General features: G+C 35.3%; 1 protein-coding gene across 2 annotated transcripts in view; it reads left to right on the top strand.

Annotated features, from left to right (window-relative positions):
• The first annotated feature begins 5983 nt into the window (after nucleotides 1–5983).
• MYEF2 (myelin expression factor 2) overlaps nucleotides 5984–24696 on the top strand; it is a 31441-nt gene continuing 12728 nt past the window's right edge. For both annotated transcript variants that reach the window (XM_079914320.1, XM_079914319.1), the window contains exons 1-9: nucleotides 5984–6257; nucleotides 11014–11222; nucleotides 12456–12508; nucleotides 13729–13736; nucleotides 13839–13932; nucleotides 17933–18124; nucleotides 18823–18976; nucleotides 19514–19563; nucleotides 19683–19746. In XM_079914320.1, coding sequence (XP_079770446.1) covers nucleotides 6097–6257; nucleotides 11014–11222; nucleotides 12456–12508; nucleotides 13729–13736; nucleotides 13839–13932; nucleotides 17933–18124; nucleotides 18823–18976; nucleotides 19514–19563; nucleotides 19683–19746 — 985 coding nt within the window. In that variant the 5' untranslated portion in view covers nucleotides 5984–6096. The remainder of the gene's footprint in view (nucleotides 6258–11013; nucleotides 11223–12455; nucleotides 12509–13728; nucleotides 13737–13838; nucleotides 13933–17932; nucleotides 18125–18822; nucleotides 18977–19513; nucleotides 19564–19682; nucleotides 19747–24696) is intronic.

Genomic DNA, 24696 nt, shown 5'->3' with positions numbered 1-24696 from the left:
AGTTGGGAAGAGTAAGATATGATTTTTCAGAAATGTTTTTGGCACTAGTTTCCAGAAATACTAGGAGTCCAGATGCAGAAATCAAGGTTGAAGTAAATGGACACTTATGCAAGCCTATATTTCCTTAATGACCTTGGGACTGTCAGACAGAAATACCATGCATAATCTGAAGGATACTTTGGGAAATTCACAATTGAGATTTGTTAATGGACTCAAAAGAATAATATAAATTACAAATGTTTTTACATATTTAACCTTATTTAGAGATGCAGGGATTCCTGCGTCTAACAGACACCATAAATGAATGGATGGATGAACAAATAAATATAGTTATTCTCTCCTTTGTTTTGGGATACCTCCCTCAGAATATATACCAAATGGCTTAAACACTGTACCAAATATTACTTACTGATACTCAGCCTCATCCTCACGCTTCTAATCTCTCCCTTGTATGACATTTCTCAGACTCTGTTGCCAGCGGTATTCCAACCTAAATTCTACTAATGAGAGGCACTGGTATAAAATTTAAGGGGAGGGAGAGGAGAAACCACCAATCTCAGCAGAAGCAACCTTGTACGCATCAGCAAGTGGCAGATGAGATTTATGCCAGCAGCTTCTGGGCATAAGGAAGTTCTGAAACTTATCTGCTGCCACATGAAACAAAGATAATTGGTGATGGTTCCCATGATTCCTTCCTTTCCTAATTTTTCAAACCCTAGCAATAGCTCCTAGACCTTTGCTCCATCAATCCTACTAATTATTGTGTAAACCTCTGTCTTTGTGCATTAGCTCCTACATGAAATATCTACGGCTGGATCGAAAGCTTTAATTCTTTTCCTGACTGACTACCGAACAAAGCAAGAAATGAAAATCATGAAAATATACCTAGTCAACTTTGTTTATAAACATCTGTATGTTTATAGTTGTGTGTATATACGTATATATTTTTAGCATGTTTAAACAGTTTGTGAATTGAAATATAATGACATGAAATCACTTCAGCCTACCATTCTACAGTACACCATGAAAAAAATATATCACATTTGTATACTACTGAAAAAATATTGTTTCCAACAAAGTAGGCTCATACGCAGCCATCAGGAATGGTGTAACCCTTGTTTTAAAGGGTTGCAAAAGGGTAGAATTTTTGGATTCTGTTCAGTTTCATGAAACAGGTAACAGAAATCAAATGCAATGCCTAAAGGCAATGGAGGTTCTTTCTCTCCCCAAACAAGAAGTTTGGATATAGGCAGTCTAGGGCTTACACAATGGCTCTGTGAGGTCATCAGTGTTTCAGACTCCTATTTTTCTAATTTGTCATCCTTAGCTTGTGGCTCTTGTCCTCAAACCTGTTACCTCATGGATTCAGAGGGATACTTCACCCTCTAGCCTCACAGGAAACAAGGAATGCAAAGAACTTATTAGGAAAGATCCTTCTAGAATCCAAGTGTATTTATCCTTACAACTTCTTAGATAGAGTTGTGTCCTATGGCCACTCCCAGTATTTTAGCTGGGCATATTGCTACTAGACAAAATTGTGATTCTGTCAGTAAGAAAAAAAAGAGAGAATGGATATCAGGCAGGAAACTTGTAGTGTTCTACAGCATACAGGAAAGGAACAAATAAAAACAAATGTAAATGATGTCCTCAGAGAAAATAAGTTTAAAGCAGTATTTGTGTGACCACACTGTAGAGGAAACTATTCAAGCAAATTTGTTATTACAATAAAAAATTATGACCATCAGGATTAAGTTCAACTGTGCATAATAGAAAGACTCCAAATAGTAGCAAATTAATCAGGATAGAAATTTTCCTCCTGTTGGAAACAAGTTTGAGGTAGGAATGTGAGCGTTGCTACTGTGGCTTCATGGTGTCATCGGAGACCCTAATTCTATTTTCCTGTTCTGCCATCCTCGGTACTTAGCTTTCAGTCATAAGGTCACTTCATGGTCCATCACGGTTGCTATTGGTGCAGACATCATTTCTCCATTCCAAGCCAGCAGCAGAAGGAAGCAAGAGAGGACAAAAAGGCCATTCTTCCAGTTAAGTCAGTTCCTTCTAAGGAACCTCCTACTCAGTCCTCACAACGTTTCTGCTCATACCTTAATGGCCAGAACATAGTCACGTGGCCATGCACAGTGGCAAGTGAGGCTAGGAAATGTGGATTTTTGGCAGTATTCACAGTCATCTAAAATAAATTTCTATTATCAAATAAAAAGAGGAATTGGATTATGTTAGTTATGAAGTCTATCATCACCATTTATAGGATTATATTCAAATATGCAGGACAGTGTGTGGATTGAACTTTATTATTCAACACTCCAAGAAATGTATTTTCCCTTCTAAATGTTGTCATTGAAAATTGAGAATGATATTGCTAAAAGGGGCAATTATTTAAGTTAAAAACAATATTTGCTATAAAGTAACCATTTTTATTAATACTCTTTGAGTTAGGTTACCAAATTTGGAATAGTTAAAAATATTACCATACAATATCCATGGCTTTGGGCAAATGAAGCCTAATTCATGGAATTACTCAAGAGGAGGGAGTAACTATGCCTATAGGAAGGGAGGTAGGGCAGAGCTGTTGGAAATTTGCTCTTCTGATCTTCCTTTTAATGGAGTTACTGGGGTGAGATTGAGGAAAAGGCAGGGTGATTTAAGTTAAGAAATTAGAACGTGAATAAAAATTGAGACTCAAGTAAGTTACCAGGAATTACAGCAGTCTTTAGTCTCCAAAGAAAAAAACTGTCCCAATATTGCTTACAAAAATCAATAGAAAATCTGTTAATGGGCAATGACCATAGCATTGTAAAGTGGAAAAATGAAACAATTATCTAAGGAATTCAAGCAAAACTCTTGGTATTATCTGAATTATTTGAATAATTGAGGTGAAAGTGGAATTTCTGCCTGGATTATTCAGATAATTGCTTAATTCTAAACTTCTCTTGGCTAGTAGAGAACTTTCTTCAGTATGTAATTTTCGAATGGTAAATGCTAAAAAATAGACTCCTAAGTTAAGCAGAGTAATAGAACGAGAGAGAGAGAAAGGGAGAGAAAGGAAGAGAGAGACAATAAGTAGTTAATTGTCAGAATAGACCTGTTCTTTCCAGTGACAATAACCAACATCCACTTTTTCACCATAGAATTCTATGGTGAAAAGGTAAATTATATATGGATTTCAGTATAACCTGTTGTATTTTTTAAAGTTATAAATTCCTTTCTAAGTTCCAATTCTCTAAAGTTTGGAAACAGTGGCTTCAAATCCAGCCTTTTCATTTTGTAAAGCCAAGTAAACCAAGACACTGTTATTTCTAGGCTCTGTTACCAGCAGGTGAACACAATTCCTAAATGATACACATATTAAAGTATTATTTGAAAATATTTTGGAATTTGAGGGTTAAGTTTCCAGATATGTATAATGGTTCTCCCTCTCTCTCCTTTCCGTCTTCCTTCTGCTACTCTATTACAAACAACTGTAAACACACACATTTCAATTTGTGAGATAAAACTATGTGAGGTTGTATCGGTAATACATTTTGTGCAATTGCAAAGGAAAGATTTTGCAGTAGGAATTGTGAGAAGATAAAAGCTAAAGCATTAACTCGAGGATTTTTCAGTGTGTGTACATGGACTAAAAAAAAGTAAATAAGGAAGGAAGGAAAATATAGAAATGGAATGTAGCAATAGGATGTTAGTAAATTTTTTCTTTTTTTATTTTTTTCAGGTTTAAGGAAAGTACAATATTAATAGCAAGCGAGGGAGGCGAGATCAATCTACAGAGCCCTCAGACGGAATAGTAGGTATTAATCATTTTCTCTTCAGAAGCTGCCCCAATTCTCTCCATCTTTTGAGATTCAGCTCTTCTATGAAGTTCTCACGGCCCGCCTATAGAAATTAACCTCTGCTGTTTATGCATTTATCAGGAGTAGGGCTAAAGTACAGTGAGGGAGGTGTTTGTCTTAGGCACACCATTTAAGGGGTGCCAGAAAGCTCAGTAATCAAGATAAATATTTTAATGAAATATTTTAATTACCACACTACAGCATGCAAGCCAGTTTCCTCTTTTTCTAAATAAATTTTTAATTACACTTCACATTTATCTCTATTACAGCACTCAAACAGTACTTTTTATAAATGTTCTCTCCCAACAGAATAGGCTGTACTCATTTTTGTATTCCTCATGTGCCTACTACTCTATTTTAAGCATAAAGACCTCCTAAAAATATTAAATTGAATCTACTGAAGGATTTTGCAAGAATATACTATATTAGAGACTGCAGGGTTAAGTTTTTATCTCAATTCAACAATAGCCAAAGAATAACGAGTGATGAATGTTTTCAAAGTACCTACAATTCAGTTCTATGAATATCACCTGACTTCTCTTTGACTAAAACCCTGCTCAGCCTGGAGAAAGGGAATTGTAATACTACTTTATATTCATATAGCACTCTGCCCTACATAAAGTGTTTTCTTTTAATCCTCATCTTAATCTTGCTAAGTAGGTATTATTATCCTTATTTATTATGGAAAGATTGAGAAGTTAAGTGATTTGCCCAAGGAGTTACAGGCAAAAAGTGTCAGAGCTGGGGTTCTAACCCAGGTTTTTTGTGTCAAAATCCAATGCCCTTTCTGTACTCGGAAAGCTAAATCTTAGGGGATTGACTGAGGAGAAACAATTCATTCAGCAACTATAATAGCCTGTGTTGTATGTATGAAACAATGTCAGTAGCACCCTAAACAGCAGTATTTTACCAGTTGTACTCATCATGATTAAAATTGTCCTGATTCTTACGTGTGTGTGTTTGATGAAGTAGCTCAACTCTTCTGGCATAGTGTTGGATGTTTTATGGCATTTTTTAGTCCAGGGAAAAAACCTACACATTGAAATGTCAAAGAATGGGGGAAAGTGAAGAAATTATGTATTACCTGAGTGTTAGTTTCTAATACAGCTTTACTGCTAATGTGTGCATGATATTCTGCAAAGCATGTAAATCATACATGTTTGTCTCTTTATGAAAAGAAAGATTTGGTAAAGTCTTTGAACTTTTCAGCTGCAAACGTTTATTTCAACATGAAATATTATTATAGTACTCCCAAGTTAGGAATTAAGTTTAATGGGTTTCTTTTTCATACTTAGAGGAAAAACTCTATGACTATATTTTAAAATTCCATACGGTAATTAAATTTGTTTGAGAACCTATAACTGCTTCAAATATAATTTCCATCAGTATATAATAAACACAACCCAAAACCAAAATGTCCATTATTGGCCAATCTAGTAGAAGATTTCTTATGAAAAGTATAGTTTCTCCTCACTGATTGCTACTTGGAGAATTAAAAACTAGTCTTTTTGTAAGCTCATGGCGTCATTCTCAAGAACAACCTGAACTCAAAGAAATTCAAAGCCATTCATTTGGTGAATTGCAACCGGTCATCAATAACTATTTATTGAATGTCCACAGGGTGCATAGGCATTGAAGTGGCAAGTGATTTATTTGCATGATTCAAAGGATTTCTAAGGGAAGTCCGAAGATTTGAAGACGTTTTTAAAGATGCAAAGCTGTGTGTGCTACTCTAATTTAAACTGCCCCTACACGGAATGGTTAGAATAGTCTGGGTTTGAGAACTCTAGGGATTTCAAACACCCAGAGCCGACTTTTTTAAGCGAAGACCCCATTGGGTGCCAAACGACAGATGGGGCTGGTGGTGAGAACACGGCCCCACCAGGGGCTTCTGGACAAATCAAGCCCTCCCCGGGCTGAAGCAGGGCCGATTGCGGCCGCGTCGGTCATGGCCCGCCACCCCATCCCATCCCATCCCATCCCTCCCCTCCCCTCCCCTCCCCTCCCCTCCCCTCCCCTCCCCTCCCCTCCCCTCCCCTCCCCTCCCCTCCCCTCCCCTCCCCTCCCCCCCCCCCCATCAGCTCACACCATCTCCCAGTCTCCAAGCCCCGACCGGTTCTCGCGAGATCCGGGCAACTGAGCGCTCGGGGCCTTTTCAAATCGGGATCCGTTACCGCTTTCCTAGCCGCCGCCATTGTGGCGCTCGGAGCCCCTCAACGCAGGCGGCGCAGGCGGAGGCCGTGGCGGCGGGATGGCCGACGCCGACAAGCCCGAGGTGCTTAGGGCAGCTGGCAACGACAGCCCGCATCGGCAGCCCGCGGAGCCGCCGGGCGAGCCCCGGCGAGAACCTCACCCGCCCGAGCAGGAGAAGCAACCGCCGCAGCACAGCAGCAGCTCCAATGGCGTTAAAATGTATTGTCTTTTCCTCCGGGGACTGGGACGAGGTGGGGGGGGCGGGAAGTCGACCGGGGGGCCCCACGCAGGGCTGAGCCTTGGGCCGTGGGCGGCGGGAGGTGCAGGTGCAGCCGGCCCTCCCCGTCCGCCCCGAAGCGGGGGATCCCGGGTGTGGGCCTGGGGTCTGGCGCTCCTTCCCTGCTTCTGGCCCAAGACCGTGAGTCACCCCTTCTTCCCTGACTTCGGCTGGAAAACCTTTCAGCAGAGGTCGGCGGCCGCCACAGTTTGCAGAAAAATGGTCCCCCTTTTAAAGGCCAGTAGTTAGTGTTCATCACTAGGGAGTAACTAGGGATGACATCATCGGACATTTTCTCTTAACCACCGAAGACGTTTGTAAAAGGAATATGCCCCCATCTCCCCGTCCTCATTCTGAGCTTTATAAGTTCACTGTTGTTTTCTAAAGTATGTATTCATTTCTTAACTGATATATAGCAAGAGGAAGTTTAATAATATGCTGTGAGACTGAATCCATTGTTACCCTTGAATTGGTAAGAGGTACTTTAAAAAGGGAACTGTGCGTGGTGCCTTGCTCCGCCCCCCCCTCAACTCCCTCCCCCTGTTTGTCAGCCACGCAGGCTATTTTAAAAAAAAAACTCAGTGCGGGATGGTAGGATATTAATTTTGGTAAAATGGTAAAATAAGATCTTTTTTAGTTGAAAAAACCCCACTACTTTTAAGATTGCAGCTGTCATCAGTACCGATAAAGAATGTAGTCGATTCGAATCCATAATAATGCTGTGCTCCCCTTTGTTCTTGTTATATAGGGGGAATATGAAGTCAGGCATTTGATTTGCACATGCCCAGCTCTTTAAACCTGAAGTTGAAAGTATGTTAATAATTTAGTGAAAACACTAAATTTAGTAGAAAGTGAAAGTGAACATAAGGTTCACACAAAAATAGGAAAGGTAAATGTTCTTACTTTTCTTTTGTATAAGAACCTGTGTAAGAACAGACCTGGACCAGTCTGTTTAAGGGTTGACTGCAGATAGATAAGGTAGGTTTCCCAGCTCTGTTATGTACTCTTGCTCTCAACTGGATTTGAATAGGATAGGCAGTATCTTCCAGGCAAAATAGAGGTGGAACCTGGTGCACTTAGTAACTGAAGACCCAGAAAGTGAATGAAGCACTTTCTACCCTGCCTGCCAAAATGTGGGCTTTCAGGGATTTGGCATCATAAATACAAATGAAAACTAGTAGAATGATAAAAGCATTTTGTTTATACCTAAATATGGGCCTGCCACCTCCTGAAGAAAAAGTACAGCCTTGAATTATGGAGAGAAGCTGTGCTATACTTGGGTATGATTAGTTTAATAGTCTTGGTACAGATAAAGCTGGTATCTAAACCTCCATTAGATCTAAAAGGCTCTAATCCCTTTTAAAGTCTCACTGGGGTTTAGCTAGACAGAAGAGGACAGAGGTGGGAAAAGAATCCCTTTCACTTCTGATTGAGGAAGAGGAAAACATAAGGTGAAGCAATGTTACCAGTAAATACAAATGCAGATTCTTTTCATATTGCTTATAATTCATCTCTCTCCCTCTTTTCCCAGCTGAGTAAAGAAGCCAATTTACTGTCAGAGGTTTCTTGTACTGCTTATTCCTTAAGAACATATAATGGTCTATCATGGGTCACTCACACTGAATAACTAGGGACATTTACCTGCATCAGTCTAACAGCCTTTTTTTGTTTCGACTCTGGGCACCAACTGGAGTAGTTTACAACCCAACACATAAACCTTGAGTTGATTCACCATATATTTTTAATGATAAGAATTCATAGAGGTGATTAAAAATTACCAAATATTGCCTTAAAATATATGTTGCTTAGAAGTGGACAGAATGCTGTTTGTCATCAAGACTGAAATGATTTTTACTGAGGTTAATTCATAGTAATTAAGGATGGAGGCAGCTATGTTAGAGACAGCTATGTCTTACTCCTGTTTGTATTTCACAAGTCCTTATATTTAAAAAGGTGCAATAAACATTTAAGAAATGCAGAAGTGAACTTATATGATCATGAAACTCATGTACAGAGGATTTATTTGGCATGTTCACATCTTTTGACAAGAAATTAAAGATGTCTCCCTAGGTCTCGTCTTTTTCTTTATGCCAAAATGGTATACTAGCTCTCCTTAAGTGAATAGAAAGAAAAATAGCAGTATTGTTATAACTCTTTATTATTCATGTGTGACTAAGTAACACCTTGGAGCATATGGAGATTCAGAGTTACATTACAGTGGTTGTATAAAATATTAAGTATTGGTGCAAGGTGTAGTGTTTGAAGTAGAGTAGTATTTTTTATTATATTAGGAGTAAAGAATGGAACCGGGCTTGATTTTGGATCTCATAGCATTATGCTTTTTAAGTCACATATTGAAACTGTGTGTCCTCATTTGATGTTGGATACTGGTTTTTCAGAAATTGATGTTAATTCGGGTAGACATAATTTAGTCTTAAGAGTAGATAATGTTTTTTTGACTTAGAATCATCACAGTTTTTATTTCAAGTGCATTACAAGGGAGATTGCTTAGATGAATAGTTCTGGAATTATTACATGGAATTCTGGATGTAGTGCCAATATTTTGATATTATGTAGTATCATTTTCCTACGAGTTTTCACATATATCTTTACTGTCTTTCCCATAGCGTATTTATGACTTAGAAATGAGTTCAGAAATTGAGTAATTACAGTTCACTTTCTTAATAATCAGACTACACCTCTAGCAACTAAACTGATCTACCTTCCATAGTAATCTTAATTTATGCATTGTAGATGAGCAGTTTAACAGTATCTTTAAGATGCCACTAATTGGGGAAAGCTTGAAGAAATCTCTCCCTCTGGTCATCCCTTGAGTAATAAAGAACATATCCTATATAATAACTTTACCGCTTAATGGAATTGTTAGATTGTTGTAAGCTTACAACATCCATGTAAGAATAAAAGAACGTAGCGAGTGATTCAGAACTTTGTTCAGTTTTCACAGTTGGTTTCATCTAGGAATAAAATAGGCAGGGGAAGGTGTATTTGGATAGGGACTGTATAGATGTCTGCTCACCTGAACAGAGACTTAGTTTATTTTAAAAAACCTTCATTGAATTCAGCCTGTTATGTAAATAGGTTCTTTGGGGGATTAAAAAGAAGGGTTTGTTCTTGTATCCACTGTACTCAGAAACCAGAGAAAAGTGCTCTGTGGCTTTTTGACTGCTTGCTGCCATTTATAGGAGTGCCACTCTGTTCAGACAGGTAGGTACTTGCTAGAGTTGGACAGTTGAGAAGACCGCTTCCAGGCATGCTGTTTCTGATGAGGGAAGATGTTTGATAGTGAAGGTGTCCCTGTCAAGGTCTAAAGAGGTAGCAAAGCATGTTTGTCCCTAATGTGTCTTCCTTGATTTTAGCAGTTTTTCTGGCAGACAGTAGCATCATCTATGGGTTCTTAATTTACTATTCATTCAAAAATTAATATTTATCAAACACATGTTACCACGCTAGATGCTGCTGACACCAATGCAGATAGTTTTTGTTCTTGTAGAGTTTTACATACTATATTTATGGCTGCGTTGTTACCTTCTCAGAAAAACTGTCTGAAAACTTCACTATATTGTGGAACAAATGACTACAGTAAGAGGTGTGTGTGGAGCACTGCAATGTATAGATTCCCACAGTCGCTTGGCTTAGAAGATAATATAGAGCCTGGATTATGAAACCTGATTGGTTGTCAGAATAATCCAGAAAGCTTTAAAAGATTTAGATTCCTGGATGTCATTCCCAGAGATTTTTCTTAGTATATGTTTGTGAAAAATTGCTTTAAAATCGAAGTTTTAATTAAATAGTTTTAAATTCACTAGGGTAATTAGTGACTTAAAAGAAATATATTGTTTCTTCTGTAAAAAAAAAAAAATTACTTTTGAGAAGTAAATTGCATTTTTAAAATGTATCTCCAGATTTTTATCTTTAGGGTTTGCTTTAAGTGTATACTTAACATGTTATAGGTGCTTGGTGGATAGCATCATATAGTTGTAATGTGATTGCAATCTTATAAATTAAATATTTTTCCAGTTAGGACCTCATTAAAAAGTAGATTTGTAGGGCTTGCCTGGTGGCGCAGTGGTTGAGAGTCCTCCTGCCGATTCAGGGGACATGGGTTCGTGTCCCGGTCTGGGAAGATCCCACATGCCGCGGAGCGGCTGGGCCCGTGAGCCATGGCCGCTGGGCCTTCGCGTCCGGAGCCTGTGCTCCGCAACGCGAGAGGCCGCAACAGTGAAAGGCCCGCGTACCGCAAAAAAAAAAAAAAAAAAAAAAAAAAAAAAAGTAGATTTATAAAATTCTGGTTCATGGTGCATTTAAGTACTGCTTCCCTTCTCCATCCCATCCCACCATTTTACCCTCTTGTCAGGTTCTAACAACGTTTATTAAGTAGTATGATGGGAAAAACTAGGTTTGTTTGAATGCTGCAGCTATTTAATACAGAATAAAAGGAGGGTTGTTAAATGAGAACTTTGGTAATATGCCCAAATCATTGCTTTGAAAAGACATTGAGTAATTTCAAAGCCAGTAGGCTGAGTCTCCAGCTGCTTTGCTGAGGTCTAACTTAGGGGAGAATTTTGTGAAGTGAAATGATAAATATGAAATATTTATTTAACGTAGACTTACATTATGGAAGCCCCGCTGAGGTTTTCTTTTTGTTGTTCTGTTTTTTGTTTTATTTTTAATTCACAGGGAGAATGATGAATCGGTCAAAGAAGAGAAATCTGAATTAAAAGAAAAATCTACAGGAAATAAGAAAGCCAACAGATTTCATCCTTATTCAAAAGATAAGAACTCAGGCACTGGAGAAAAGAAGGGTCCAAATCGTAACAGAGTTTTTATTAGCAACATCCCATATGACATGAAATGGCAAGCCATTAAAGATCTAATGAGAGAAAAAGGTAACTATTTTTGAGAAACCCATTGTTGGATAATTTTCCTATAGAATGAGAGGGAGCTAAGCAAACTTTTTTTTATTCCTTTTAGCCACACAGACTCAAAAAAATGATTTTTTTGACACATAAATTAATCTTTTCCTCTTCTTTCACTTGACACAATTTCATTACAAGGTAGTACGGATAAATGAAGTTTTTTTTTTTTTTTTTTTTTTGCCATTTTAGTGGGGTAGTAGCGAACCAGCATATGCATGCCACCAAGAATTTTGTTAAAGTGATTGCTTTGTCTAGTTGAAGTTTTTATAGCTTTTTAAAGGCCTATTGCATTAGGTAAGCAATATATTTAGCGTGTTAACGTATGAATAATAAGGTCTGATTATTTTTTTTTCCAAAAGCTGTTTTGTTATTATCTTGGTGGAGTCTGGAATCTGGCTGTGGAATTCATTTTGTTTGCATTGTCATGAATGCCATGATGCTGTCTCTGCAGTTCTATATTAAAATTGTGTTACTGCTGTTGCAGTTTTGTTTTCAGAATAACCTGAAAACCTTCATTTTATATACATGGTTGATTTTGGGGAAAAATATTTTTAATACTTGATCTTGTAAAAGTTAGTTTTGTTATCTCTTGAAAAATTGAGTTTCAACAGTCCTGCAAACTACTTATTTGGTTTTGAGGCTGATCTCTTCTAATAAATAAAAAAAATTTTGCATTGGTGTATCTGTTGTAAGGTGACAACTATTTGATTGGTTTTATTCATTGACTTTATTTAGAAAGTGTGTGGCTTGCTGTGAAGCATGACTTGTAAATTTAGTTTACTGACGGCAAACAAGATTGAAGACATTCAGGTAGAAAGTCACCTTAAAACAGCTGTTGTGTGTAGGCGACCAAAGTTATTTGAAAAGTGCTAATGTTGATGTTTTTAATATGATAGGCTAAGGGACCATTTGTATGTATATGTGCATTTGTTCACCAACTATATCATGCTGGCCAAAATATGATCTGTAGCATGAATTAGGTTAATATGGTTGTTAGCTTTTTTAGAGAATGTGGATGATGTACATTTCTGAAAATTAGTTAAATTTACATAGCCATTGACAGGAGGTATGTTGGTCTGGTTTTGATTGTTGGTGAATAATAGGTGCTTTTCTGTAGAGTTGTGCACAGGTGTGCAGTAAAGCAAGATATTGGTGTTTAAATGTATTGTTTCTTGGTATCTTCCTTTTGTATGTCTTATGTAGTTGGTGAGGTTACATACGTGGAGCTCTTTAAGGATGCGGAAGGAAAATCAAGGGTAAGTGCTGTGGGCAATCATCTGCTTGAGGTTTAAAAGTTCCTCAGCAGTTTACTTTTTGTATAATACTTGTACCAGTTTTTGGAAACTTAAGTTTCATTTTGCTTTACTTTATTATGAAAGATTTGAGGCTTTATACTAGCAAGTCTGACACTTATACAAACCAAACTAGCTGCCTTGAAGGGATGGGTTTTGTAAATGCTCATAAAGGGCGTTCACTTTTCTAATGCTCTAAGGTAATGCTTCTTAGCCAATAGATTTTAATATAGGATATTTTTTGTTGTGTTTTGATGTCTTTAAGGATATTTTAAAAATCACTGAATTGATAATATTTCCTAAGAGTTCTATGAGAGGCCTATAGCTTAAAGGTGTTAATTCAGAATGTACATTTGAAACTTGCACTGAAGAGCCTAATTTGGTAGCCTGCAGGACTACATAAAAGGCAGTGCTCTGACCAATTGGTATGAATAACATTGATGATTAAATTGACATAGAAGGAATTGGTTGATAGTAGATTTTGAATTTTAGCAAGAAAGCAATATATTGAGGAATATAATGGAAAGCTTTTTAACAATGTTTAATTATACTAGCAAAAACCAGTTGGGTGCATGAGAAATAAAAACTTTGTCATCACATTCAAATGGCACTTTGAACAGTAATATTGACAAGGAATTATATAAAAAATGATTCTACTAATTTGTTTCTTTAGTATAGTTCTTTTTTTAATATACTTACAACTGGATGCTATTAAATTGTGTGCAGCCAGTTTTGAGAACTTTAACATTAGATTAATATTTCCTATTTTGATTTTAATAAAATTGAAAATTTTACATTAAAAATTATTTGTGTACCATATATCTTTCAAAAATATTCATAACAATGTAAAGATAGGTATTTGAGAGCCTTCAGTTACTTCCTTGAGTTACTTTTGATTGAATTTGTGGGATGACATTACTTTAGTTTTAAAGAAGAAGCATCTAAAAGTAAAAATGTGCTCCAAACTTGTTAGATGCTAGATTCTACAATCTTAAATAGATAGATCTGAAAATTTACAGAAAATTTGTGGTCACGTGCCTGTTACATTCTGGAGGTCTAAAAGACAAAGAATGATTGTATTATTGATTTTTAATGATTTAAATGTTAGAATCTGCCATTAACTTCGTCTACTGATCCAGAACTTTTTTTCTTTTGCATATATTGACAAATCTACCTGGATATAGGGTTGTGGGTAAGAATTTTCTTTTTTTATGTATCTTAAGTCAAATTTAAACTTATGATTGGAAAAAATCTTAGTACATAAACATTTCCTATAAATTTTTTCCCCATTAAGTGTGGTTGAATTCAAAGATGAAGAATTTGTCAAGAAAGCACTAGAAACTATGAACAAATATGATCTTAGCGGAAGACCCTTGAATATCAAAGAGGTAAGATTTCTTATATTTGGAATAATTTAAACATTTGAATTATAAGGACATGTCTTGTTTGGATTCATCTAGTAAGGTTATTTATCTGATTACAGCATTTTTTTTAAAGAGTAGATGCTTACTAAAGCATTATATAATTGATGATAGTTTTGCTTGTACATGATTTTCCTATTTGCCCTTAAACAGTATCCTATGTATATGATTTGTTCCAAGTTATTATAAGCAGGGGTGTATGATTTTAAAAAATTACAGGACACAGAAATTTAAAGATGACAAACTTAAGGTGCTGACTTTTTTATACCAAGTTTATACTTGGTATAAACATTTTCAGTTTTTAGACTGTTATTAGATTTAAGAAATATTGTAGATATTCTTGTTGATAATTAAAGTTTGCTTAATAATGCAAATACCTTATGGATTTGAATAAAATTGATACTCACTTTTAATAAAATTAACCTGAAACTATGCCAGATTAAAATTTAAAAAAAGTAATAAATCGGTTAGTGAAATTTATAACTGGAACTTGGAAACCTTTAAAGTGGAGATGTTCCCGTTGTATGAAACAGTGTATAAATATGTTGACAAAAAAATGATTAGAAGATACATGAAAACCTGTTTACAGTTAGGTGTAATTTACCTTGGAAATGATTAACTTGAATAGAAGTCATCTTCATGTCTTTCTTTAGTTCATATTGTTGATCTTACTGAATAGTTGATCACAGACCACATAGGTATATATCCTTGCTAAAGTCTATAGTAAAAAATGATAGAGGATGTAACTTTGGGTCCCTGAAGAGTTTCCACCAACATGGATGCAAATCATTGTAGAGCAGTACTGTCAGTCACAATTTAATTTAGTATGGTATTGGTTTGAGTCCCAGATCTATCACTTTCTAGTTGTGTACTTAGTTGAGTTATTGTCTAAACCTTAGTAATTATAATAGTATACAGATAATACTTACCTAGTTAGGGTTTTTATGAGGATTAAATGGAGATACATTTATGAGGATTAAAAAAACTCAGGCTCTGGCATCAGAGAATCTGACCCAGGGCAAATTACTTAACTTCTCTGTTTTCTTATCACTAAAATGGGTATGATACTAGAATCTATCTGATAGTGTTATGAGGACTCAAAGAGTTAATATATATAAAACAATAAACGTTACATATTTGTTAGAATTATATAAAGCACTTAGCACAGTGCTGAAAATATTGTAACTACATAATAAATGTTAGCTGTAATAATAATTTTTTTTAACTTAAAAAAATTAATTTATTTTCGCTGCATTGGGTTTTTGTTGCTTTGCGTGGGCTTTCTCTAGTTGCGGCTAGTGGGGGGTTCTCTTCATTGCAGTACACGGGCTTCTTATTGCAGAGGCTTCTCTTGTTGTGGAGCACAGGCTCTAGGTGCACGGGCTTCAGTTGTTGTGGCACTTGGGCTCAGTAGTTGTGGCTCGCGGGCTCTGGTGCACAGGCTCAGTAGTTGTGGCGCACCGGCTTAGTTGCTCTGCGGCATGTGGGATCTTCCTGGACCAGGGCTCAAACCTGTGTCCCCTGCATTAGCAGATGGATTCTTAATCACTGTGCCACCAGGGAAGTCCCTGTAATAATAATTTTGATTGTTGTTATTCCTGCCCAAGGTGGGAGTGTTACTGGTCCTTGGTCTCTTGTTCCTGGATATGAGATGATAATAGCTTAAAATTAAAGGCCATGCTGTCAACAAATACAGGTATCCCATATCCCTTTATTGGAGTCAGCTTCTGAATTTCTCTAATTCTATTTGAGCCTAGGGGCTTATTCTTTCCTTTCTTTTTAAATATTTTGACTGAGACGTAGAAAATTGGTAGAGAAAGTTTAGACTGTTGTAATCTGTGCCAGCCATTTATTTGGTAATTTTTATGCATAAGCCAGGACCAGTTTTCCAGAAATGTGCTGATACCCTAATAATTTCCCATAAGGGTGACATTTGTAGAATAGCCACCATTTGGGAAATTATTATTTTGAGAATTATGACTTGCTTTTTTATGATGTTTCCTATTCCTCTTCAAATGACCAGTGTTATATGGAATTTCCTGGCAGTCCAGTGGTTAGGACTCTGTGGTCTCAGGACTCTGGGGTTCAGTTCCTAGTTGGGGAACTAAGATCCCACGAGGCTCACAGTGTGGCCAAAAAAAAAAAAAAAAAAGACAAGTATTATAGATTCTGTGTCTTTTTTTAACTGGAAAAAAAGTTTATTGGATGCTAAAGGCCAAGCCCGTATTGTTTGTGTTCTTTTAAGTTTTAACACATTGTAGATCCTCAGTAATATTTCAGAGACCCTATAATAGAGTTATGTGATCCAAGTTGATATAGGATACTCCCAGTTTTTACTTCCTAAAGAGAAAAATGGTTGAGTTTGGCCTGGCTAAATGATGAGGTGTTCTTTATTCAGTTAACTTTTTCGGATTAATATCTCTAAAGGTCCCTTTCTTGGAATTATCTGATTTTCACGTGGGTGGCTGGGGTCAGTGCTGAGAAATACTAGTTCGAGTCTAGGGAAAAGTATATTTCCGATATTCATTAACAGATATTAGAATTGCATTTTTAAATTTAATTAAGTGAGATTTAGTAGCAGTTGTAAACTTATTAGAGGCCCTCTCATAGCAGTAGCAGGCAGTGACTGGCAGGCTGACATCTAAGGAGAAAAGAGGAATGAAAATCATGCTACATAGTAGGTGGTTTTACATAATTTGTATTTTATATATGTTTTACATGTGTGTTTATATTTTTGTGTGTATATATGTTTATATATATATATCATACCTAAAAAATCAAAATATAACAATGTTTTATTAATGTTAAGATGTAAAGGACAAACAATCTGACTATCGTAATGGTTCATGAAGCATCTTCCCTGCTATGTCCTCCTCCTTCCCCCATAGGTAACCACTATTCTAAGTTTTGTATTTGTGCAAGATTTTGAAACCTTAGACCTGAAGCATTTATTTATTAACTTAAAAGAGTTTTATAGCATTCTTCAAAACATTAATTTCTTTACTTTTGTATTTCTTTTTATTTCTTCATGGTGATGGAATACATTGGATGCCAGAATACCTTTATTCTTACATTCACTTCACCTTCTATTTTCCAGCCTTCCTAGAAAATTTATTAAAGTCATCCAACTTTCTTTCTATTAGTATTCCCAGATGGAGGCCAGCAGAGTAGAGTTGATGGTTACATATATCATAATCATTTGGTATTGCAGATGATAGTCTATCTGTGTGTTTATTTGGTTTTTGTTTGTTTTTTGTACTCTACTTACTGAGATGAGTGAGAAGTATGTTTAAGCTTGCCTTTTTTGCTTTGTTTAAAGGCAGCATATTTCTCTTAAAAGTCAACGAACTTAAGAAAACAAAAACCAAACAATGTTTAGTACCATTCTTCATGCCTTTCTTTATGTCCCTTCTCCTTCCATCTCAGATCATAATCATTGTTGAGGATGGAAAGAGGTTGGAAAGTGGATAATTGTATTTTGTTCGGGAATGAAATTTCCACATTATAACAGTTCCCCTCTACCCCAGTATTCCTGGGTTTTATAACAGGCTGTTCTTCTGTTGAAAGCTTTGAGTTAGTATGAATTTGTCATTACATTGGGCATATAGTGGTGGGAATAAGAGTCACAGTTAAGTATTTTGTTCCTCTTTGAGTTATGTGGATTTATGTGTGTGTGCCATATACTTGTATACCTGTATGAGGGCAAAATTAAACTAATTTCAAGTTCTTAAGTGACTTTAGTGATTGGAAAGAGATATTTAATTGACATCCCTGGAGACTGAAATCTCTTGTCTATCCACAGGTTTTTATGGGACTGAATTCTCTGGATGAGAAAAAAGCTCACTCTTCAAGAGGGCCACTAATTTGAGCCAGTTGGGATAGCTGCTGTAGAATTTGAAGTTGTTATTTTAGTGATATAGACTTACTGATGTGTCTGGTGGCATTTAACATTCACTGTGTGTTATAGGATCCTGATGGAGAAAATGCTCGTAGGGCACTGCAACGAACAGGAGGATCATTTCCAGGAGGACATGTACCCGACATGGGATCGGGATTGATGAATTTACCACCTTCCATTCTCAATAATCCAAACATTCCTCCTGAGGTTATCAGTAATTTGCAGGCTGGTAGACTTGGTTCCACAATTTTTGTTGCTAATGTAAGTTTAAGCTTTACTCTAAAAATTTGCCATTCAGATATTTAGTTCTAATCATGAGATTATTTAATTAGATGAATGGGTCATAGGTTTATAGAACATTTTGCTTGTTTTTAACTAAGCAAAACAGTAATTATTGTAAACTCAAACCCAATTTAAGTCCATAAATATAAGGTCAGAGTGTAAATACAAGTATTTAGGATTTTTTAAAACGGAACTGTGGAATTTATAAACACTTAAGCAGTTCTTGAAATTATGTACTTACATTATATGTAATTTTTGTTCATATTGGTAAATGGATTTCTTTCTTTAGCTTTGATACTTGATATTTGTGAATGTGCATGTTGTAGTTGGTTTGTCATTTGTTCTAAGCTTTTGGAAGTCAGTGATATCAACCATACTTTCCAAAATCTGAATTTCTGTCAGTAAAAATAGATACGAAAGTTTCAAATGTACAAAACAGGATTGAGCAGCTCTGAGAGACTGTTTTGGGAATTAAAAAAAATAAGGGTAAGGAACAATGTAGATGTAGCTTAACTGATCTTTAATAATTTAAGATGTTTCTACGTGAATACTATTGATATACTGTTTAACAAGAATTATAGTTCTTTATCTTTTTGAGAGTTTAGAAAAGACTTGTATTATTTATAAGTGGGGAGAGGAGTTAATAGGTGTGTAACTTTATATAATTTTATATTAAGCTTGACTTCAAAGTTGGTTGGAAGAAGCTAAAGGAAGTGTTCAGCATAGCTGGAACTGTAAAGCGGGCAGATATTAAAGAAGACAAAGATGGCAAGAGCAGAGGAATGGGCACAGTCACTTTTGAACAAGCAATTGAAGCAGTTCAAGCAATTTGTATCCTGATTTACACTTTAGCATTATTTAATAAGGTTGAAGAAGTTTGATACCGTTTTGTGGGGATTATGGAATTTAAGGTTGCCTGGCTTAGAAATATGTATTAGAATTTGGTCTCCAGCACATAAAACCTTTACTATGTCCAAGTACTAAAGTCACTCTTAAAACTTGAATTAGCCATATTGTATAGGCCTGGTATGAACTTTTTTCTACTTTCTCTTCCTACCACAGCTAATTGTATACATGCTGTTGACAGTAATGTAATTCATTGTACGTTAATACAGTTGCTTTAAATGAAGCCTTGTTAATTTTCTTTTTGCAGTGGTTGAATTAAAGATATTTATAAAATAAAACTATAAAGCAAAGAATGAAGATTTTTGAGTATGCGGAAGAGACTAATACAAATAAGTAAAATACTAAGGATGTTTTTTAAAATATTAGAGATAGTCTGATGCTAAATATGATTATCAAAAATGTGTTTGTGTTCAAGTATAATTTCATAGTTGCCTAACTGGCTTTCCTTGACTGAACCAACAGCTATGTTCAATGGGCAGTTTTTGTTTGATAGACCTATGCATGTGAAAATGGTGAGTTCCTGTATATCACTTCAACTCTCCAACCTCTTCAAATGTTTTATCTGCTCTCTTCTATGTTACAGATCTTTTTAATTATATATTAACCATATAATAAACTTTTTTGCAATTAGGATGACAAGTCTGTCCCTCATGAAGACTTCCGTTCACATGATAGTAAAACACCACAATTACCACGTAAGTAAAAGCTATTATTAGAAGTAATACAGACTATTCTTTTTCAATTTCATGATATGCTAAGCAAAACTTTATTTTTGTGCCTACTTCCCAAGTTGCCCACAGTTTGGTGTTTGGAGTTATGGAGCTAGTTTGGCATAATTGATTCTATGTGACAGACACTTTTCTTTCTTTTTGTAGTTTTTCCTGATTATAAAAGCAATATATACTAAAAAATTTGTTAAGCTCATATGTGAGGGGGAAAAAAATCGTTGTGATTTTACCACCCATAAGTAACCTCCATTATAACATTTTTGTGCATTTCCTTCCAGTCTTTCCTTCTAGGTGTATTTTTTTACACAGTGGAGAACTACCATATAAATAATTTTCTATTTTTTTGTTTAACAAAAACATTAGTCTATGTTAAAAATTCTTTCCAGAATTTATTGGCTGTTGATAATCTATCATGGATGCTCCGTAACTATTTCACTGTTATGTATATTGTAGGTATTTTAACATTTTCCCTTTAATCACCAATAGAGTTTTTTCTTTTTCTTTCTTTTTGTATACAAATCTTTGGCATGTTTTTGGTTATTTCCTTAAGATAGATATCTTGATGTAGATTTACAGGTTTTCAGGTATGCTTATTGATCAGTATTATCAAATTGTTTTCCAAAGGATTATAAAACAGCAATATGATGTACTTAACATCTGTGTCTCAATACCCCATGTTCAAAATGAGGATGCTTGATAGTACCTACTTCATGGGGTTGGCATGAGCATTACATGAATTAATATATAGTATATGTAAAGCACTTAGAACAGTTCTGGCATAATGTAAGCACTCAGTAAATACTACCTTGTGTTCTTACTTTTTGTTGTATTTTCTCTGGTTATTATTAAAGTTTTTTTTCCATAAAATATTTAAAATATACAAATATAAAATCACTCGTGTAGCTGTGTAGACCATATTTGTTTTAGGTGATTTTTCTTTAAAATAAAATTTTACAGGTAAAGATTCTTCTCCCCTACCACCTCCCACTAGATACCTTACCTAGAGGAAACAACTTATGAATACAGTGTTTATCATTTAGGTTTTAATAATTTGATCACACATTTATACATCCATAAACATTATATGAAATTGTTTTGCTGGATTTAAAATTTGGTGTGAGTGAAATTATATTGTGCCTATTATTCTGCAACTTGCTGATTTTGGTTTAACATTGTTTCTGAGATTCATTTATGTTTGATAGATTGTAGCTCTAGTTCCTTTATTTTAACTGCTAATACCACATTTTACATATATATTTTTTAGGTTATTCTAATTTTCTGTTATTAGAAACAATACTAAGTTGAGGAGTGTTTTGTTCTTTTTCTCTTAGAATAATACGTTCTCAATGTTTGCTAGAAATTATTTGTAAAACTGTCTGGCCTTGTTTTATTGTTTGTGGGAAGATTTTTAACTATTTATTGTTCATATTTCCTATTGCTTCTTGACTCAATTGTAATTTCTACTTTTCTGAGAATTTTACCGTTTTTCCTCATCTTCAGGTTTATTGGCATAAAATAGTCTCTAAATTTTTGCCACATCCATAGTTCTTTTTTAAATTCCAGTGGTTTGCAATTTCTCTTTTTATCTTTTTTTTTTTAATTTATTTTTTTTTTGCTGCGTTGGGTCTTCACTGCTGCGCATGGGCTTTCTCTAGTTGCGGTGAGCGGGGGGGCTACTCTTTGTTGCGGTGCGTGGGCTTCTGATTGCCGTGTCTTCTCTTGTTGCAGAGCACAGGCTATAGGCGCGCAGACTTCAGTAGTTGTGGTGTGTGGGCTCAGTAGTTGTGGCTCGCGGGCTCTAGAGCACAGGCCCAGTAGTTGTGGTGCACGGACTTTGTTGCTCCGCAGCACGTGGAATCTTCCCGGACCAGGGCTCGAGGCCGTGTCCCCTACATTGGCAGGCGGATTCTTAACCACTGTGCCACCAGGGAAGCCCCCTTAGTCAGGTTTTCTTAGAGATTTGTCAGTTTTATTAGTGCTTTCAAAGAAGTGAATTCCATTTTTTATATTTTAATTTATTCTCTTAGTTTTATTTCCTTCTCTATTTCTTTGGGTTTAGTCTCTTATTTTTGTCCTAACTCCTTAAGTTGAATGTGTACTTCACTAATTTGCAGCCTCTTTTTTAATACAAGTAGTTATGACTATAAATTTGGCCACTATATACAAGTTTTGCTATAGAGTGTCTTTATTGTGATTTAATTTTTATTAAATTGCCATTATGATTTCTTCCTAAGTCATATATTTTTGAATTTCCAAATGTATACTTTTTTTCTTACTAACTTCTAACTTAACAGTGTGGTCATAGAAGATGGTCTCTGTGATTCCTTGGAATCAATTAATTAATTTGGACTTTGCATTGTGGCCTAATATATGATACATTTTAATAAATACTTCAGGTGTGCAGTATACTGTTCTGTATATGTCCATTAAATCAAGTTTGTTAATCATTTAAATTATATCTCTGCTAGTAATTTTGTCTGCTTGTGCTATCAATTACTGAGATAAGTTTATGGTAAAATCCCCTGCTATAATGGTGAATTTGCATATTTTTTCTTGTTTTTACTTGAACTATTTTGAAACTAATTCAGTAGGTGCATGCAGGTTTAGAACTGATATATTTTCTTAGTGAATCAAGATTTTATCATTATAGAGTGATTTCATACTTAGTAACTACCTTTAAGTCACTTGTCTAATAGTAATGGAGATACAACAGCTTTGTTTTGTTTATTCACATTTGTAGATTTATTTGGATTAATTCCCATTATCTTATTATGTGTTTTATTTTTCTGTGTTTTACAAATGTTTATATTTATTTTTCTCCTATCTTTCTCTTTTGGTGGTTATCCTGGATATTTTAATATGCCTGTATAAAGTCTGAAGTTAATATAGTTATTCTCAATAGTAGAATGACCTTTGAATGCTCTAATTCTAATCACTTTCCTACCGAATTATATGCTATTATTGCTCAATGTTTTAGTTATATATTGCTTTGCTTCCAATCCCACAAATTAGGCATTATTATTACTTATCATCTGCTTTCATAGACCCTGGCACTATTTTTTCCCCCGAAGCATATATTTTAAAAGCTCTTTCAATGAGTATCTGTTGCTAGTAAATTCTCTTAATTTTGGTTTGTCTATAAATGTCTTCAAAGATAGTTTCACTGGTTATATAGTTTAAGGTACTTATTTTCTCTCAACACTTTAAAAATATTCCAGTCTACTGGCTTCTATATTTGCTATCGAGTCAGCTATCAGTTGAACTGTCCTTTCTTTATAGATAAGCTGTGCTCTTCATGTAGCTGATTTTAAGATCTTTATCTTTGGCATGCAGTTTTACTACAGTGTGGATGTGGATTACTGTTTATTGGGCTTTCACAATTGAGAATTCAGTTTTTTAAAATAAATTCTCAGCTTACATGTCTTTGAATATTACCTGTTCTCCCTTTGTAGGGCAGTCCTTTCCTGCTCTTCCTTATCACTCAGGGTGTCATCTTTTAATATCCTGGTTTTATAAAGTAGGGGCTTTCGATTTATTTTCCACTGTTAGTACTTTTCAATTTATTTAGATTTAAAAATTACATTCATACTTTTATATCTGTTCTTTTTAAGATTTATGGTTTTATGTACTCTTTTCTGTTGAGATGTAATATGAACTCATAGACTTTAACAGAATCAGTTTGTTGTTTTAGTTAAGTTAATTATTATTAACCTCCCTATTTTTTGCCTTTCTCCCCAACCCCCCCCCTTCTTTTTCTCAAATTATTATAACTTGGCAAGAGGGGACCTCTCATTTCCTATGCCTCTGCTATTACTTTCTGGTGAGAATGGGATTTCCCAGATCCATGAAGATTTTTCTTGTTCAAAGACATGAGATTGGCCTACTTTCAAAGAGGCCTGGTTCCTTTTAGTGAAGAATGATATCAGAGAAGAAAGTAAGAGTTTTAGGTGTAGACATGAGCATTGTTGATAGTGAAGTGTGCTATTGCTTTGAACCATTTTTAGGGACTGAGCTAAAAAAGATATTTCTTTTACCAGGTCACATCGATCTTTCTCCAATTTAACACGACATGCTTCTGTACTCTTTTTAAAAATACATATATAGTATATGGTTTTCTCAGCCCTTACCACTTACTAATTGCTACATTGACTAGCAAGAACTTTTAAGTCAAACTCAGATTTAGTAGAATAAAACAGTTCCCACTGTCTTTAAGTCATCAGATTGTCTTCTTACAGTCTCTTTTCAGTGAACTTAGTTTAAGAGAGAAAGTAAAAAGAATACTGGATTTAGAGACAGAAAACTTGAATTCTAGTCTTAGCTTAATCACGTGGTTAAATGGCATTGTACAAGTAACTTAACGGTCTCAAAAATTACCTCATCTGTGGATAATAGATGTGGAAACGGGGGAAGGGTGAGCTGTGACAGGGCGAGAGAGAGTCATGGACATATACACACTAACAAACGTAGTAAGGTAGATAGCTAGTGGGAGGCAGCCGCATGGCACAGGGATATTGGCTCGGTGCTTTGTGACAGCCTGGAGGGGTGGGATAGGGAGGGTGGGAGGGAGGGAGACGCAAGAGGGAAGAGATATGGGAACATATGTATATATATAACTGATTCACTTTGTTATAAAGCAGAAACTAACACACCATTGTAAAGCAATTATACCCCAATAAAGATGTTAAAAAAAAAAATAGATGTGAAAACACTGTATACCATAGTATATAAATAAATTAAAATACCATATAAATATAAATAAATATATTTGTTTATATAAATATTTATTTCAGTGATAAAACTAGGTAATATAATGTTTGCTTTATTCAATGTTTTCATGTTTGTTGACTTTTTAGTTTGATTTGAACCATCTGAAAAGTAATTCCTAGGTTTTAAGAGGGTCTACAGATTCAAGCAAGA

This window comes from Stenella coeruleoalba (genome assembly GCF_951394435.1).
Source record: "Stenella coeruleoalba genome assembly, chromosome: 2".
Taxonomy (NCBI): domain Eukaryota; kingdom Metazoa; phylum Chordata; class Mammalia; order Artiodactyla; family Delphinidae; genus Stenella; species Stenella coeruleoalba.
This window is presented reverse-complemented; position numbering and strand designations above follow the sequence as displayed.